Source organism: Haemaphysalis longicornis, unplaced genomic scaffold (assembly GCF_048455015.1).
Source record: "Haemaphysalis longicornis isolate Haplotype H1 unplaced genomic scaffold, Haemaphysalis longicornis Haplotype H1 scaffold_4, whole genome shotgun sequence".
Lineage (NCBI taxonomy): Eukaryota > Metazoa > Arthropoda > Arachnida > Ixodida > Ixodidae > Haemaphysalis > Haemaphysalis longicornis.
The window spans coordinates 138276587-138295009 of record NW_027526361.1 but is presented as its reverse complement, the minus strand read 5'-3'; the positions used below and the strand labels follow the sequence as shown (position 1 = coordinate 138295009).

The following is an 18423-nucleotide window of genomic DNA, read 5'->3' as shown; positions in this document are numbered from 1 at the left end:
ATATGGATGGCTTACCTTTTCGCACACCCGCCGCGGTGGGTCAGTGGCTAAGGCGTTGCGCTGCTGAGCACGAGGTCACGGGTTGAATTCCCAGCCGCGTAGTCCGGTTTGCTGATGGAGGCGAAAAGCAAAAACGCCCGCGTGTACCAGATTTTGGCGCTCGTTAAAGATCTCCAGGTGGTCAAAATTATTCCGGACCCCTCCACTACAGCGCGCCTCATCGCCTGCGTTGCGTCGGCGCCTTAAACCCTACAATCAATATATTGGTTTCCCGTTCCGGAGATAAATAAGATTTGGTTCTGTCACTAGATGCTTTATCGGCACATTATGTTTACGGGAGGAAGCCTATCCGACGCAATATTACATTACCAGCCTTTGTTGTGGCACGTGATTGCCATCCGTCCTGCGAAGGGCTGCAGCTGCGCCGGAAACCGCAAAAGTGAGGCTTCCAATAAAGACGCGAGCAGCTGGTAACCTCGTTTCCGTGCCATGCTCCATCAATATTTTGGATAGCAGCCGTCGCGACACATACTCAGTATTTTTAACAGAGAGATATGTCAGATGATAGGAGAGACGACATTAGAGCATCAGAAGCAGGCGTTTCCTTCGGGCAATGCTCCGTAGTGGTGGCCTCACCATATAGGAGCCGCATGTTGAGCAACAACCTTTCCTTTATTAACTTTTCTTTTTGGATCATGCCTGTGACAAATTGGTCTCCTCTATGAAATCTAGGAGCACTGTGCCACTCCTCAACTGGTTTTTTAGCCTCGTGGAGCCAATGAGGTTTCCTTACACAAAGGAGAAGGGATGCGGGGAAGCTACACTTTGACTCAGGCTCGCCGTATGGGACAGTTTCGGAATAATTTCCACCACCTGGGTTACTTTCACGTGCGCCGGAGTAACCCCAAACGAGCGTTTTTATCAGCGGGGTGGTTTACACTTGATCCCGTGGCGTTAGCAAAAAAATAGTACAAAATTACCCCATCTTCCGGAAGGGAACCCTGAGTAGGATGCGGAGCATCGGGGGGTTGCTCTTGTCGTCGTTGCAGGCATCGAACTCGTCGCAAAGAACTGACAGCGCTTTGGTCCGATGAGTTTTGTTCTGGATGTTTCCGATCCGCGTAAGGTTGTTGTCAAACCAAAGTCTGCCACACACCTTGCAACTGTGTCCGAAGCTCCGGTCCAGGAAGTCACGTTTGAAGCGAGCGTCGGGCTGCCCGTGCTGCTTGGCTCGCGCCGCAGCTTTCGCGGCGCGCTCGCGTTCGCGTGCAGCATCCGGCGCAGCCTTTCGTTGTTGACGTTTACAAATGGCTTCCCGTTCTCGATGGTTTGGTTCCGCCGCTCGCTCATACGTTTCCGTTCCACTTCACGTTGTCGAAGTTCCGGTACCGCCGCTCGACGTTCTCGAACCGACGCTGCTTGACGTTGCCGAAGCTCAGGATCCGCTGCTCGACGTTGAAGCTTCGAAGCTGCTTCGCGCTGACGAAGTTCAGGGTCCGCCGCTCGCTTCAAGCGTTTGCGTTCAGCGTCGCGTGCCCTTCGCTTGGCAGCTTTGTCTTGAGTGGACGTAACGTTGCTATAAGTGTTTGGGCTGATGCTGACGCGTACTTGCGTCAGCCCACTCATGGACGGGACTGTTGCTTCCATCACACTTCATCGGAAGCATCAACAAAGTCAACCGAAGTAAGCGCTGCACTGAACGCGCGCAGCGCTCTACCCACTTTATATTCACACTTGAAGGAGATGAGACTAGAGGAGGAGAGTAGCGCATGCGCCGCGAGAGCAGAAGCGAGAACGCAGGAGAAGCGCAAGCAGATGGCAGGAGAGAAGTGGAGAGAGTAACGCGCAGCTGTTGGAGAGCGGGAAGGATGAGAGATGCGCATGCGCAGTGTGAGTGCGGACGCCGACACCGCGGGACATACCCCCGAGCGAGAGATGCTCCGCATCTAAAAAACTATGCCCCAAGTAAAAAGTGCACCAGCACAGATAGGTATTATAAGAATGAAGCGGGCTTTCCGGCCTGCTCGAGTGTGAGCAGAAGTGGAGTATGCGTAACCGCGCCATTTTGAGTGGCATTTTAAAGGCGACCGTCTTTCTTGAGCTACCAATACGCAAAATAATGGAGCACCTTCCACTCATGGTGCAGGGCTGGAGAAACAGGGAAGCTGGGCGTCGATCTAGCTACTTCCCCCCTCGGATCCGCTGTCAGTGTGGGGAACGGACAGGAGCGGCCTTGTAAAATTAAACTTAGCCTGAACCCTTTAACGCTCAGCCTATATCCTAGCGGAAAACCTAACAAAACTTAGAAAAGCCTAGTAAAACCTACCAAAACTTAGCCAGACGCGAAGAAGGTAGGCCGACCCCCAGCTCCGTTATTTCTCCAGCCTTGTACCACTTGTAGAACCTGCGCCAATTTTTGTTTTCTTCTTCTCTTCCACCAGAAAATCTACCGCCGCGGCTAGAGACAGCCGTGGGTCAGCCCGTCCCATTGTTCCACAGCTGAACGCCTTAGCCTTCCAGCTACCGCGATGGGTGGAGGCAAGTCAGTCAATCTTAATTATACTGATGTCAGGAGGGGAAGTGAAAGGTGAGACTATAGAAGTGAGGGGTACCCTCCGTCCCAGTTTCCTCGACCCGGATTTGCACTGGTCGGATCATCTCTCTACGAATATCATCTGGCCCATTATATAAGTAGAGCCAACGATTAGGCGCCTGCCCTTGCCTATCATTTCAGAAAACCTCCCTCATCCGGCAGACTTTCTAACACTGGATTACCCTCAGTTTTCTTATTTCGCCCAGCAATGCATGTTACTTAGGGTTAGGTGCGCCTCGATAGGGTAGCGTGCCACCAGAACGAATAAAGTTTCCGCTGGGTGGCAGATGCAGCCGCGTGGGTTGGTAACATGCTTAATTTATACTGTTATATTTTACAGCAGCACACAGAAACACGCCATCTCTCACGACCGCCCATATTCAACCCATATGCATTTTATTCCCGCCATAATAACCACTCGTATTGTTTATGTTATTACACATTAATTAACCAGAAATAATATTCAATCTTCATTCTCAATACGGAGTTGACCTAGAATGTCCTCGGAATTGGCACAAAAACAACAACAACCCGATGAAGGCCACAGTCAAACCAAATAATGCCGCCCGCGCAGAAGAAATAAATACAGACGTTCGTTGTACGTGGGATTTTATGCCATTTAAAAACGTATATTTTGACTGTCACGCCAGTTTTGTTCGTTATAAGCGAAAGTTCGTTTTAAGTGGGGACGTTATATGTGGGCTCGAGTGTAGTAGAAATAAGGTACTTTCAAAGTTCATAGTATATGCACAGTAACTCTCACATATTTAGCTAACTGGAGCAACGTTCGAGCTGAGTAGTCCGTCCCGCGTTTTGAAAGCCTAATTGCCACTGAATGATTGCATGCCCTGTCAAGATGAACACCGCTGCAATGTATTCAGCAGCTAATCCTGCCGCTGTGCACATCACGGTACACGGTACACAGCATATGACAGACACTTCAAATGCAAACAAAATACTAGCTCTGAATTATTAATGGAGGAAGGTACATGTTCTTTTTTATTTCCCTCTTCGGGCTTCTGCACCCTTTACGAATGCGACGTTCCGGGGTATCGTTTTATGGGCCAGAAATAGCTAGCTTGCTCTTTGTTACTTGCAGTCATTTGTTCAAACCGTTGCTGTGAAAAATCGTTTTGAAGGTCTTCACATATGAGGGCACTTTTTCGGGCAGATGGTAACTAGGACGCCGGTTTTTGTAAAATTTTGTTTCAAAGTGAAGCAGCCGAACTGTATTCTTTCAAATCAATCGGAATGGCGACAAAACATAATTTCTTACGCAAACCGACGCTCTCTTTTGTTTTTCTGCAGTTGGATAGATTGGCGCGTTTTGTTTGTGTGTAGAACAAGTGCATCCAAACGACAAGAGCAGCTAAATCTGATCACATTTTTGGTGCACACTCATACCACCCATTACTTCGCTGAAACCTCCAGAATCGCAAAGTTGATCGCACAACAAGGAACAGGCTTCCTTTATATTTTTAATGCCATCACAGTAGTGCTACCCATTGCCTGAAATGGCGAATAGGTGAATTACACATTCACCTGAAAAGTTTTTTTAATGCGATAGTATGCCCGTTGGCATAAATATACGTCACAGGTATAGATTTACCCCCGTTTCGCGAAGAAGCGCAACGAGGGAGCGATGATGGGGTCCCCAAATCCACCGATGAAGGTGAGGTTGTCTGCCAGGGTTGAGGCCTGTGCCTCGGAGGTGTCTTGTTCTCGCCGCTTTCAGTGAAGGGCAAGTCCACAGCAAATGTTCAGTGTCCGCATGGTCGGCAGGAGCCGTGCAAAAAGGCACAGTTCTGTGCGAACGGGGCATGGTAACGTGGTGGCCACGCTCGGGTAAAAGCGGGAGGGAGGGCTCCACCAACACGAAATGTAAGCTGCAAGACCTCCTCTCATTGAGCGAGTCTGCTAGGGAAGTCCGTTCCACATGGTGGAATTATAGCTCGTGTGGCAAGACGAAGATCTTCTTTCCTTTGGAGAAACTGTTCTGGGATGTCTAGTGGCAGTAAAGGCAATGGTAGTGGAATACATGCACTGTGGCAGGCACCATCCGCGCATTGTGAGCGGTGAGAGTATTTCGCCGGACCCACGAGAGCCGCAAAGGGCAGGGGTACGTGTCCAGTATGTCATGAAAGTCCCTCGAGACAGCTGAGTTGTTATTTACCCGACGTAAATTCCGTACGGCCGCCGTGAAATCTGTATAAATTTGTAAAGTAGTACCTCCAGGGGCTTGATGAAGAGGAGCAGTTAGTGCTTGCAAGCTGTCCCGGGTGGCCGTAAGCTCTGCCTGCATCGACGGCAGTGTGCAGCGTGTTTCGTAGAAGCACGTTTGACAGGACTCCGGTTGAGAAGGACATTGCAGTGTTGTGGTAAACACGTCGCCCTTGGCCCCAGCGTAAACAAATGCTTGCACCACATGGGGTTGAGGATCAGCCGCCAGTTCTTGTGCGACCAGAAAAAGCGCGACAGAATGTCCGTTGGATTAATTGTGCAGTCGCGTTAGTGGCCCGTTGTCGGTCACATGGTGGTATAGCCAAGGTGGCCTGGTAACGGCGCAGGTTAGAGATGTGGGTAGCGAACGACACATGTAGTTTCCTAACGCCGCTGCCTCAGCCAGAAAGGTAAGTTTATGCATGCGGGCGGAGCTACGCTGATGGACAAGCTGATCGAAGGTGTTAACTTGAGCTTCAGCCTGAAGAGCGGGGATCGGTGTTCTCCTAGGGAGGCAAGTAATTACACGCATTGCGGCTCGGTTAATTGCCAAGTCAAACCCACTCCGCCTGGTTCAGGTTTTGGAATTGGGCCTGGTAAACAAGCCGAGGCTGGATTACAGACCGCACCATAAGACGGGCCATTTTGGAACAGGAGCCACCAGACTTCTGTGAGATGCGTCGGATAAGGTGAAGCATCTGTCCCGCTTTTTGGCGAGCGGAAAGTAACCACATAGACGCTGACCCAGACGCATACATTTCTAAGGCCAGCACGCAAAGTGAAGTGGCAGTGCGTACAGGTAGGCCGCAGAGTTGTAATTGAGATTGGAGACACCTCTAGTCGGCGACGGCCCCAAGCACTTGCCACAGGCAGAATAGTTGTCTTTTCGGCGGAACGTGTTGAGCCAGCATATTCACACCATTTCTGCGTGTCCCACAAGGCTTGTTGAAGGCACGCGGTTTGCCGAGTCAGGTCTGAGTGTGCAGTCCACACTGTGATGTCGTCTACGTACATCAGAGAGTGCATGTTAGGTATAGAGCCGAGATGCCAGGCAAGCGGCAACATAATAATATTAAAAAAAAAACAGCGAGATTAGCGATCCCTGAGGCATTCCGCGGACAGGCGTAAAGCGACCGTAATTTGTCCCACCAATGCGAACAGAAAAGGATCTTTTTGCGAGGAAGTTCCAGAGGAAAGACGAAACCTTGTCCGGGAGCAGAACGCGTTGGAGAATTTCCAAAATGGCTCCGTGGCTAACGTTGTCGTATGCCTTTTGTATGTCCATGGCAAGCACTGTGCTCACTTTGTGTGACCGGCCGCCTAGTAACACCTTTGACGAGAAGTAGTCAAGCCCATCCTCGGTACCCAGACGGGGCCTAAACCCGATCTGCGCCGGGTGATACCACCGGAAAGTGTCGATCCACCATTGAAGCCGGGTTGCAACCATGCGTTCTAACAGTTTGCACAGGGTGCACATCAAGGCTATTGGACGCAAGTTAGGGAGCTGATCTGGTGGCTTACCAGGCTTCGGTATCGGAACTATATCAGCGAGTAGCCAAGATTCTGGTATGTGACCAGAGAGCCACACCTTGTTAATGGAGTGAAAAAGATTGCTGGGGGCTGGATCGTCGAGATTCTTATAAACCTCGTACGTAAGGCCATCTGGCCCTGGAGCGGTCCGATGTTTGGCGTGATCAGTCGCTGCAAGGAACTCGGTCATTGTGAAAGGAGATTAGATTTCACTGACGGCGTCACCAGGAAGGCAGGAACCGACGTGACTCGGCAGGGGAAACGGACATGGGCTGCCGGCCGGAAGAACGTCAAAGGACGCATTGCCATTCCGCACACCAGTCTTCTAAGGGGATCTGAGTCTGCGGATAAGCCCTGAGCACATACATGGCGGCTTTGCCTGGCGGAGATCCAGTGGAGCCACCGCGCCGATCATGTATGTCGTAGCGTAAGCCGTGAAATTTGGAGGCGAGGTAGAGAGCTTGTCTCTTGTTGTCTTGTTGTAGGAAGGCCCAAGCTCGCAGTGTGCCTAGGCTAACACGTTCCCGAAGCTCTCGAATCTTTGCTTTGAGTCCGCGACAGTTCCACTGGACTATATATTGTGGTACAGGCATAGTGAAATTAGGCTGAACTTAGTTGGGCTGCTAACACTGAAACCAAATTCTGGAGCTGCTGCACCACGAACTGTAAAAGCTCATGGTGTGTGAATGCAGAAGGAACAGGTTTTGGTGGGGTCATGCTTGATGGGGCGAAACAGGGCTGACTCGACCAGTCTTGTTTTGGTGGAAGCTGACGGGACGGTGGATGAATTAGGTGGGCATGGCGCTGTGTGAGCTTAGTCACCTCAGTTTTCAGCAATGCCAACTGGTGGTCTATCTCTTCGAGCCCTTCTGTATCCGAAGACAATTGTACAGTTTGACCGTGCTGTTTCTTCCGGTGGCGGGAGCCACGGAGCACATCCCGGTGTGATGGCTGGTAGTAATCCAAAGGCTCCAGAGCGTCTTCTTCTACTACTTCCTCGCTTTCCTCTGCCAAACAGCCGAAGCGGTTGGACTGAGGAATATGGTTGGGCTTAGGCTGGCGTAGGAAGGCGCGTCGCTTAGCACGAGTAGCTTTGCACTTAGTAAGGCACTTTTTGTCCGTGACGTCATGGTCATCCGTGCGACACAGATCGCATCGAAACTTGACATGTGGTGAGATAGACGACGACGTAGCCAGTGCCTCTGATGCCAAAGATGCCGGTGGTTCCGAGGCCGTTGTCAGTGGTGGTTCTGTGACAGAGAATGGGCACGACTAGCTCATGTGTTCCTGACGGAAGCATTGATAGCGTTGAACCACTCCGGTCTTGTAGGGACGTGGGCGAAGAACGCAGCCATTGTAGGAAAGACAATCCGGTGGCCGCGAAGAGTTACGAGACACGTGCGGCCAGCTCCCATGTTGCAGAAAAGAAGAACCTGGTGCGTGGAACACCGGATACTGTCTTCAGGTCTTCAGGATTCTCTCCGGGGTCTACTCCCGAAACACCATAGCGTCGGATATGATTACCGGACAGCAGTTACGCTTGTATGTGTAGCTATGTTTCAGCCGACAGAAGAATATACTCCATTGCGCACAGCCGCTGGACAGCGTCAAGAGATTACACCCAGACAGACACTGTGTTGGTTCGGTTGTGGTATGCGTACCCAGCAAATCCGTATGTTTCTAGACATCCGTCGAGCGCCTGCTTCAGTGTCGTTGTCTGAAGAGAGGATGTTGAATCGCTCTCGAGGTTTCATGGCAACTTTGTACACCGAAGGGCTCTGCCCATTGCTTGTAGGGCCATGGGAAGTGGCGGGGGCTGTACGTTATGAAGTAGCTGTCGTTGTTGTCTTCCGTCCATCGGTCCCTTGCAGGGTTGTGTTTGCGACAGATGTACACACCCGTTTGGCCGCGAGGGTGAAACCTCAGTCGTACCTTGGGCCGCACCTTTGTCCGATGGCTGCATCTATAAAGTAGAGGGGTCAGCGGGGGGTAGCGGGAACGGTAGCGTTACCTTCATTGGCAGTGGGTCGTCCAGTGCCGGGTTTGAAGCGACGTCAGAAGCGGCGAGCGTCGTCCCAGGTTGGGTGGATTGCGCTACGCAGAGCTTTTCCGACATGCGTGACATAGGTGCGCAGCGTCACCCCCGCCCGTGATTGAGGGACAGAGTGATTAGGCCTAGCGGCCGGTGGGCGGGATCTTAAACTGAGGAAAACCTTGAGGGGCCGTCCCTTTGCTTGCCGTCGGACGATGGAGGGGCCAGAGATGTACCAGCGTCGTTACAGGTCACTGGAGGTGAAAAACCAGACGAAAAACACAAGTGCAGGCGAAAACAACGAGCAGAGGAAGAACAAAAACGAACCACTCCTTCTTCGTCGTCCTCCTTCACGCTCCGACCAGGAAATGTGGAAAGCGTCCATTATATTCTCAATATACGTTCCAAAGGAACAGCAAAATCACGGTTCTGTTGAAGTTATTTATCGACACCTCTCCACTGATGGTACAGAAGAGCACTGAGTGGTCGTTTTCGACGAGACTGATACCCTTATTTGTTACGAAAGCATCTTGGAGTTTGAGCAGCATACGTGTGCTTAATAGTCGTTCAATTACGTACACTATATTATTCATACACTAAACAAATTTGTACGGTTGCCTGGAAAGCTCATTCCTACCGTACACATTGCCTTTAAATGTATGGTTTTAGGGGTGAACGCGTTTTCTATAATGTTTTTCTGTGAAAAGACGACCACATGCTCGTGTCTTGCAACATTTTTACGTGTTAGTTACGAACTGTAAAGGTCGGATTCCAAGTAAACGCAGCACGAGTACTTCGGTCCATATTCATCACTGCGACATATAAGAGCCCCGAATGGATCTAGAGTGCGCGTTATGCGTATAAATATCCCATAGAGTTTCATAGTATGAAACTCTATGAAATATCCCAAACAATTTCAGGGACCGAGAGTACACAGTGGTGGATTGTCCAGTACAGCTTTTTCGATTAATTATGTTGCACACATTCACAATACAAATTTTCAAAGATGGCTAAGCACATTCTTATTCGTTGTGATTGCGAACGCATCAATGTTCAGTTTAACGTTTGAAGCTCCACACCTGTGTGTCAGGTTGTCTAATGGCTTTGAAATCAAACCGTTTGAGACGCTTTGCTTCAAGATTCCCCACTACGCTTTTGAACGGCTTCGCTCTGTCACCCACAAATTGTGCCACAGCGTGTTCGTGCGGCCGTGTAATACTAGAATTTGCGACGATGGAGAGTACTGATGGTCCTCTGTGTGCTTAATTGAAGCTGTTCTCCTGCTCCCGTTATATGCGAGTCATGACTTGTTCGTGTGGAAATGACGAAGTATGAGCTGCAAAAATGGCTGCGGCTTGGTTTAGCAAACCGTGGATCTGCAAAGCGAAAGCTTGGCATAGCCTGTTGAAGTATTGGCTTTACTTGGTAACGCTTCTTATTGCTGTAATATTACACTATTCCTTCGAACCTTCCCTGCCTGTGTCTACGGTCGTGGACCCGCGTCCTGTGTTTTTCGAGACGAATGGCTCGATTTTCCTCAGTCTTCGCACGCATGGTAATCCGGACCCTCTCCAGTGAAGGAGCTCGCCGGGCGATATCCGCGGAGTGGTCAGAGGCCACTGGCTGACGTCGGGTCAAAGCCTCCCATTCCCATGCAACCAAAAGAGAGATGACACAACTCCCTCTCATTCATGGCCAAGCTCGCATGCGCGCGGCGAGTCATGTGGTCAAACGGCGACCAAGCTGCGGAGAACGCAAGCGCCAAGTCGGCAGCAGCGGTGCTTATCGAATGCGGTCATCGGCGGAGCGCGGCCCGGAAAGTCACAGGATGTGTTGTTAAGGGTGCGGCGCAGCTGCGCTGAAAGGAAGGTCGAATTCCCAGCGACGGCAAACGGGCTCAACGAGATTGGCAAGGTTTTGCTTTAAAAGCATCTGTACATCTTTCACTTCACTTGACTTGCCAGATAGTCCATGACCGCTACTCTTCAAAGGTAACGAATAAAATGTCACGTTGTTCTAAACGCATGAAGTCGGCTAGAAGGTGATATCAGCCGCAGTAGCTGCGTTTACATGAAGGCGACAAGTGGTGCATCGCATCGCATCGCATCAACTCTCTAGCGCATCGCATCCATGTAAACGGGGATAATGTGCTAGGAGAGCGCGTCGCATTAATGCGCCAGACAGGGGTGGATTGAGATGCGCAAGTCAATTTTCGAAGTGCATGTAAACGCGAGCGCATCGCATTAGGAATTATGTCGACAACAAAAGTAAGGCCTGCAAACATGGCTTTGCATTTAAAAACGTCTAAATGGGGTGTAAGACGCCAAAAAATGCGAGTCGGGGAAAAAAAATATCACGCCATATCCACGGAATAAATGATGATAAGTGGGGCGAAGCTGGAGAGGGGGAGATCATCGGTAACCGTAACTCTCCCGTGAAAGTTCGCCCATTACATCATTAAGAAAGACGTAAGACTGTGTGCGTACATTGTACAAATCAACTTTTATTTTCGGAGTCAATGCTCCCAGGCCCAGACCTGGTGAAAGACCCCGCGCCATCGAGGACTACCCCGCACCTCCACTACAATTTGTCACGTAGGATGGGACACAACGGTAAAGAAAGAACTTTTATTTAGGGCGAACTGGTGCCCGAACAAGACGAGAGGAAACGAGCAAAGGTCCTTGCGTCTCGTTCGATCTCCGAGAACGACTGCCTGCGTTCGTGGCGTGATCTCTTGCGTGATCTCCCCCTCACAGTGCACGTGCGCTCGCGCCTCCGTTGGCGAACACAGACAAGCTCGCGCTCCCGGTGCCGAGTTTGCGCTTCCGGTGGCAGCCGGTTCTTGCGCGTGCAACGCGGCCCACTTTGCGACGTCTCCGAAAGCATGCGGCGGTCACGTACCACGAGACACAAGGGATGGACAGACCCATGACTTATGGAGCTTCGCCCCTAAAAAGTGCTTCGTGCTCCCTAGGTTTACGCAGCACGGTAAAAGTATCCGTTGATTTTACTTCCTTAGTTCCTATATTGACTTCGCTGACTCTTCTCCCACCTTCAAGTGGCCTTAAATTTTCCTGCTAGAGTACCAGTCAGCGAAGCGTCTGATGTGCGCTTGTGGGGAACACCTTGACTTGAAGCCAGATACAGTGTGCAAACTAACAAAGTAAAGAAAGGCACAATCTTCCCTTCACAAACGTGCCGTGGCTTCGTTTCAACTGAGCGAACGAATTCCGACGACCCGTCGGCTGCCGGGGGACTCAACGCGGGGCCCACTGACTCTGTCGGAATGTCGGTGAGCCGTGCAGTAGCTCAGTCAATGGTCAAGGCAAGCCATCTCCTCCTGATGTCACACGAAAACGTCACAGAAAATGGGCGAGGATGCAGAGAGGAGGGCAGCATTTTCGAATTGATTTTTCTACTGCATAAATTCGCGTAAACGCGCTCAGAATGGTCGAAACATGGCCTATGAACGCCGTACTACAATTTGCGGTAGTAATCCCGCAATGTTTTCAAATCACTTGAGTGGCCCTTTAAGAACCAGGACTCTGACCTGCGTTCTTACTCTTGCCAAGTTTGCGCAGGAGGAAAGTGTACATAATCACTGAAAAAGGCTAAGTTTACAAGTTGAAAAAGTGAGCTCATTTCTCGAACAGGTGAGCTGATTAATGTTCAAGGTCGCAACAACTAAATCAATGGTTGGGTTTAGCGAGAAAGCCTTCATACAGCACAACGATGCCAATATACGAGAAGCCATTGGAGCGTGTTCCGGAGGTGAGCCCATTCCGTCGCTACCTGCTCAGCTGCCGGGTTTTGGGCTGTGGTTTCCGGGAGCCGCTGTTTCAGGGACAAGGATAGGCGCCCATAGAGCTGCGGGTGCAACGGTGCTGTCCGTACATGCTCTGATCCTTCTTCTGCTTTTGCCTGGTGTGGCAACTGGGGCTTCCAGCCGCCGTTCGCTACGCCACGGAGGGAAAGCTCAACACGAGGCTGTACGTCGTCGCGATCATCTTCTACTTCGTACAAACCAAGGTCAGGTACGTCGTCACTGTACTGCATGCCGAGGTGGGCGTGGTTTTTCCTTTGGTACATTCAGTCTGTATCCGTTGGTTTCACTATGTTATAGAAAAAGTATCGGAGGGGGGAACTCAAAAACAGTTGTAAAAATCTTCCTACTGCCAGGCAAGTATAATTTCAAACCGAAAAAAACTACCTGACCAGAAATTAGACTCTTGAGTGCAATAAGTTAAGGCGGAGAGACATCAGCAGATCTCAACTGGTAACACCGGAAAACCCACGCCGGTGTAAAAAAATCGCAGAAGTTGCGCAACCAAATCGTCAATGAAAGACGTGTATTCAGATAATTTCGCCTGCCCTCGCGTTTCCTGCGGGGCAATGACGTCTGGAACTGCTCCACAACTTTTAAATTCAATAAATGGTTGGAGGTTCCTTTGCTTGCGCCGATACCCAAAAGAGTTGCGGGAACATATTTACGTCCGTGGAATAATGCTTCATCGTTAAGATGAAAGGAATCTATCAGTTACTAGAAAGGACTGATAATGTGTTGGTATCCTTGAAGTATTTGTTTAGCAGCTTCAAGCTGTCACGGAACTGGTAGGGAACTCATGACACGCTCTTCCAACGGTGACGCGGAGAATACTTTTGGCTTTAAAGCATGCGAGCAAGACGGAGCGCCGCTCTGCGGTTCCTTGACTACCAATTTCTTCCTTACTATCCCGCCATTATTTATTAATCCGAAGGTTTCAGACTCTGGTTGCTGATGTCCGTACGCGGAAACACATTGTAGAAAAGCCAAATTTCTCTGACGATATTGATGATCGTGGGTGCAGTGTTTGAAAATTAAAGCGCTTCCGTGCGAGGCTTCGCGACAGTTGCATTAGTCCGTGTGTCATTCCTCTACCCGGTCCCCTCCGCTAAAGTTTGATGCGCCGCCTATAGAGGGGGTGACCCAGTCGTGCCACCGCGCCGCGTATATAAGCTTAACGTCATGCTCTCAGGTGAACATCGACTGCGGTTGCGCATAGCTGTGTGTTCCTCTTTCCGTCTCACGTTTACGCGCTACTCTCAAACTCCTTCTCAGTCACACTCTTTTCGATATAGCCGAGATTTCATTCTCCGCTTCGGAGGTCAGTGGTTCCCGTCGGGTTGGTTACGCCGGCATCGCTCAAGCCAGTTACGAGTACATACGAAACACCTATAAAACGATTTACAAAACACAGGACAAAGAACAAAGACTCCTGGCTTAACTCAAACGCCCATGTGAATTAAACCGCGATATTAACATAATTAAGTCAGTCTATGGACACTTTCCTGCCACCCGACTATTCGTGGGTTTATGTAAAATGTCTCTAAGGGAACTGAATTATTGTTAGGGCCACAATTCAGTGATATAGAGTATTTGCTCGAAATAATAGACGTAGCTATCAGTAAATGAAACTTTGAGCAGAAAAGGTTATTTATTCGCTCGCTGGCATCTCGAGGAGGACGCATCACTTTGGTGTTTTGCGCTGGTATTAACAGCGTCTTCTACTCGATATTCATGTCATGAAATATTTAAAAATGCCGAGACTTACCATATTCTTGCCGTAAGCTGCAGGATGTGCCGTATAAAACTTTCCATTAAAATGGAGGGTAGTGAGCAGGCTTCCAATTCATCTGTCATTAAATAATGCTTCTCAATGAGAACTTAAAAATACTAAACCTCCCAATTATTTTCAACTCCCCTTTTTTAAGTATGTTATGAGCATGCAAAGATTTAGGAACTCAGTATTCGTACACCAATATTGCTACAGGTTGCAATTCTGAATGTTTTACACTGCTATATGCAGGGATTAATATTTTTTCTTATTGTTATGAATCAGAAAATAAATCGGCACTTACCATATCCGTTAATTTCGTAACCGCCAGCGCGTGGTTCTGCATTATAATGTCACGAAGCCAAGGACGACGCAGTTGTCTTAAAGGAGAAACAAGTTTATTGGAGCGAACTTGTGCTCCCCTAACAACTGAAAGAATAACAGAGGCGGCGAAGCAGCGGTCAACCAAGTGACTTTCGTCGGCGAGCGTCACAGATTCGAATGCCGTGGCGTCTGGTGTGCAGGCTTTTATCTTTCGTCGCGAAAGTTTCTGGAACCGTCGATTCACATCCAGAACATTGTAGATAACAGAAGATTATTCTGGGCTAGCGGCGTTAGGGCGAAACACTCTGCTTGTGTGGATCAGATAGCCCGTGCGGCATCAAAATAAAGAATGGAACTTGCGCTTCGCATGGGACACAGATAACAGATCCGGGCGCAGCCGGGCAATAAAAACAAACAATAAATAAACAAATCCGTATATGGTTCGCGGCAATAAGAAGGTTTCGTCTAAGCGTGTGGTCATAACAAAGGTTCCAGTTCATTTTCCCGTAAATAGTGAATATAAGCTAGTTAAAAAGACTGCATCTTTCATTTAGCAAAACTGCGATATTTTCAGGAATTTATTAGTACGCCAAGTTTAAGAAAGCATCCTTGTAATGATGTCGTTAGATAACAGTTTGAACTTACCAGTCACGCCTTCATAGTACCCTAGTTCTGGATAGAAGAAACGCTCCACTTCAATGATGACAGCCACGCAAAGTGATTTACCAGAAACAAATTACGCGAGGCTAGTGTTTCATGTACTCTCAATGTGCAAGAATACAATTCTTTGCCCACTGAAGTGTCCTTGCGGGATTTCAAGGAGAAAAACACTGATCTCAAAAAATGTTTCCACCCCTGCATCGTGTTAGCTTCTCCTCTTTGTTTGGTTTTATTTATTCGTCTTTTGACACGAATTGCCCTCACAGGCAGACTGGCCGGAATCAACGCGGTGGATATCCAACGTGAGAGCTCTCATATGCGTGCACGTGTTGTACCCGCTGCTGTCGCGTTCACCGGTTTCGGGACGCGCATCCACGTAATTCCTCTTCTGTTCTTGGGTGGTGCCGGCCTAGCGCCGTGTCCAGCGCACCTAGCGGCTGCTCTCGGTACCCTGGTTCAAATCCCACAAAACACAAGTTCGTTCTCACAGCGCATCTATTTTTGGTCGACGTTTTCACGGGACGAGTCATGGAAACGCGGGCGCAAGAATGTCTGGAGGGCATAGCCTAGCGAGGAGTGGAGCAAGTGTCGAGCACACACGCAGCACGGGAAACGACTGCGTGAGCAAAACACTTCTCTGGCAGTGCTTTGTAAACTCTTAAATCTAGTAACAGTGCCCATATTTGTCTCCATAGGGGAGGAAAAAAAATATCCAGCATATTCTGGACGAGACATCAATAAATGATATATGCATTGTTGTTTAAAAGAAAAACATTGCTCTGATTCTTGCGATATCAAATTAAAATACGCCATGAAAAAACAAAAAGTGATGGCTGCGCATCCTCGTGGTTTTGTTACAAAGCTTAAAAGTAACCAAACGTTACAGTAGATGGCACGAGCGGGGGCACGCACACACGCACGCACGCACACACACACACAGCCACGCACATACAATTATATATATATATATATATATATATATATATATAAATATATATATATATATATATATATATATATATATATATATATATATATATATATATATATATATATATGGGAGAAAAATAAGGGTTGGCAGTCAAGAAAACCTCGGAAAGCAAAGGGGAGGATGTAATAGGTCATTGAAAAAGAAGATAAAGAATTTGGAAAGACAGAGAGAAAGCGTAGAAAAATTGCCCGCGGGGTGGGATCCGAGCCCACGACCAACAGAATACCGGTCTGGTATGATGACCACTACGCTACCGGCGGGGCTATTTTCCCCTCCACTTTCTGCGGTATTTGTGTTCAGGTATTTTTGTTTCCTGTGCTTGGGGGTGGCAGCCTGCGCCACTCGGACTACTCGGAGTGAAGGGGACCTTCTTTTTAACCCCCGGACGTTGACTCGAGTGTCTACGACATGTCGACAGTGGTCGACCAGCGTTACACCCTCTTAAGCTTCTTATGACACCATGACTGCCAGAACCGAGGCCGTCGCTATGCATGTAGCTCATCAGAATAGGAAATGAGGGGCTCGTTGAATCTGGACAGAAATGAGGGTTGGCAGTCAAGAAAACCTGGGAAAGCAAAGGGGAGAATGTGGTAGGTCATTGAAACAGATAAATAATTTTGAAAGACAGAAAGAAAGTGGAGAAAAAATGTCCTCCGGGTGGGAACCGAGCCCACGACCTCCAGAATACCGATGTGGTGCGATGACCACTACGCTACCGGCGGGGCTATTTTCCCCTCTACTTTCTGGGGTATTTATATTCAGGTATTTTTCTTTTTGGGGGTGGTAGCCAGCGACACTCGGAGTACTCGGGGTGAAGGGGACCCTCTTTTTTCAACCGCCGGGCTGTGACTCGTGTGCCTACATGTCGAAAGTGGTCGACCAGCGTTAAACCCTCTTAAGCTTCCTATGGCACCATGACTGCCAGAACATAGGCCCTCGCTATGCATGCAGGGAATCAGAATATAAATGAGGGGCTCGTTGAAATAAGACAGAAATAAGGGTTGGCAGTCAGGAAAACCTCGGAAAGAAAAGGGGAGAATGTGGTAGTTCATTGAAACAGATAATGAATTTGGCAACACAGAAAAAAAGTGGAGAAAAAATGGGCATTTTTTCTCCACGTAATGGTCATCGCACCAGACCGGTATTCTGGAGGTCGTGAGTTCGGATCCCACCCGGCGGGCTTGTTCTCCACTGTCTTTCCGCCTTTTCAAATTGTTTATCTGTTTCAATGACCTACCACTTTATCCTTTTTGCTTTCCGAGGTTTTCTGGACTGCCAACCCTTATTTCTGTATTATTTCAATAAGCCCCTCATTTCCTATTGAGGTCCGCTACATGCATACCGAGGGCCTCTGTTCTGGCAGTCTTGGCGCAATGGGGAGCTTAAGAGGCTTTAACGCTGGTCGACCACTCTCGACATGTTGTAGACACTCGAGTGACGGCCCGGGGGTAAAAAGAAGGTCCCCTTCACCCCGAGTAGTACGAGGGGCGCTGGCTACTACCCCCCAAGCACAGGAAACAAAAATACCTGAACATAAATACACCAGATAGTGGAGGGGACAATAGCACCGCCAGCAGCGTACTGGGCATCACACCAGACCGGTATTCTGAAGGTCGTGGGTTCGGATCCAACCCGGCGGGCATTTTTTCTCCACATTCTTTCAGTCTTTCCAAATTCTTTATCTGTTTCAATGACCTACCACATTCTCCCCTTTGCTTTCCGAGGCTTTCTTGACTGCCAACGCTTATTTCTGTCTTATTTCAACCAGCCCCTCATTTCCTATTCGAATTCGCTATATATTGTGGCAACTGCGCATAGAAAAAGACGAGAAAGAGGCAGTTTGGGGCACGCGCAGCGCGTGCACGCGGGCATGAGACCAGGGACTGGGGCAGTGGGTGTCTGGGCTTCGGGGAAATCGGTCGTCTGAAGACGAGCTCGGACTTGACTAAAGGTGTGGTTTTCTGGGACTCGGTGCCTTTCTTGGGAGCGGCGGCCTGGTGCTAGGACCTCAGTACCACATTTGGCGCCCGGAACGGGGGGCCGGCCGTTGGTTCTCGGAAAGATATTGTGGTCTTCTTCCTCTTTGTTCTAGAGGGTTCGCTGTTCGCGTCACTGGTGTCCGGGGTATTCCCTGGTAATTCTCTGGAGATTTTTGTGTCGCTTTTCTCGTAAACAGTGGTATTTTCATTGTGCAAACGTGCTGGCGGTAATCGCTGTGTTTTTCTCGCTTCGTGGTGCGTGGGATTCCATCCCGGAGCGTAGGCCTCGCCGGGGCGCAGCTTCGCCTCCCGCTCGACAGAGCCTTTCGGCCGATCCTCATGGTGCCGGCATTGGATCGGATGCCTCGTCAGTCGCCCCTACTTTGGGCCCGATCGCACACCTCTGCGAGAATCTTGTTAATCGCTTGAATAATTTCAGGTGAGGTCCGCTGTTTCCGGGTATGTGCCCCCCACGAGCCTCGAGGCGTCGCAGCGCGTGC

At 49.4% G+C, this 18423-nt stretch overlaps 1 protein-coding gene across 1 annotated transcript in view; it reads right to left on the bottom strand.

The window, feature by feature from the left end:
* The window catches only part of LOC144180030 (cholinesterase-like), a 30039-nt gene extending 28689 nt beyond the window's left edge, over positions 1-1350 (bottom strand). The window contains exon 1 of the mRNA XM_077708437.1: positions 1157-1350. Coding sequence (XP_077564563.1) covers positions 1157-1350 — 194 coding nt within the window. The remainder of the gene's footprint in view (positions 1-1156) is intronic.
* Positions 1351-18423: the final 17073 nt, after the last annotated feature.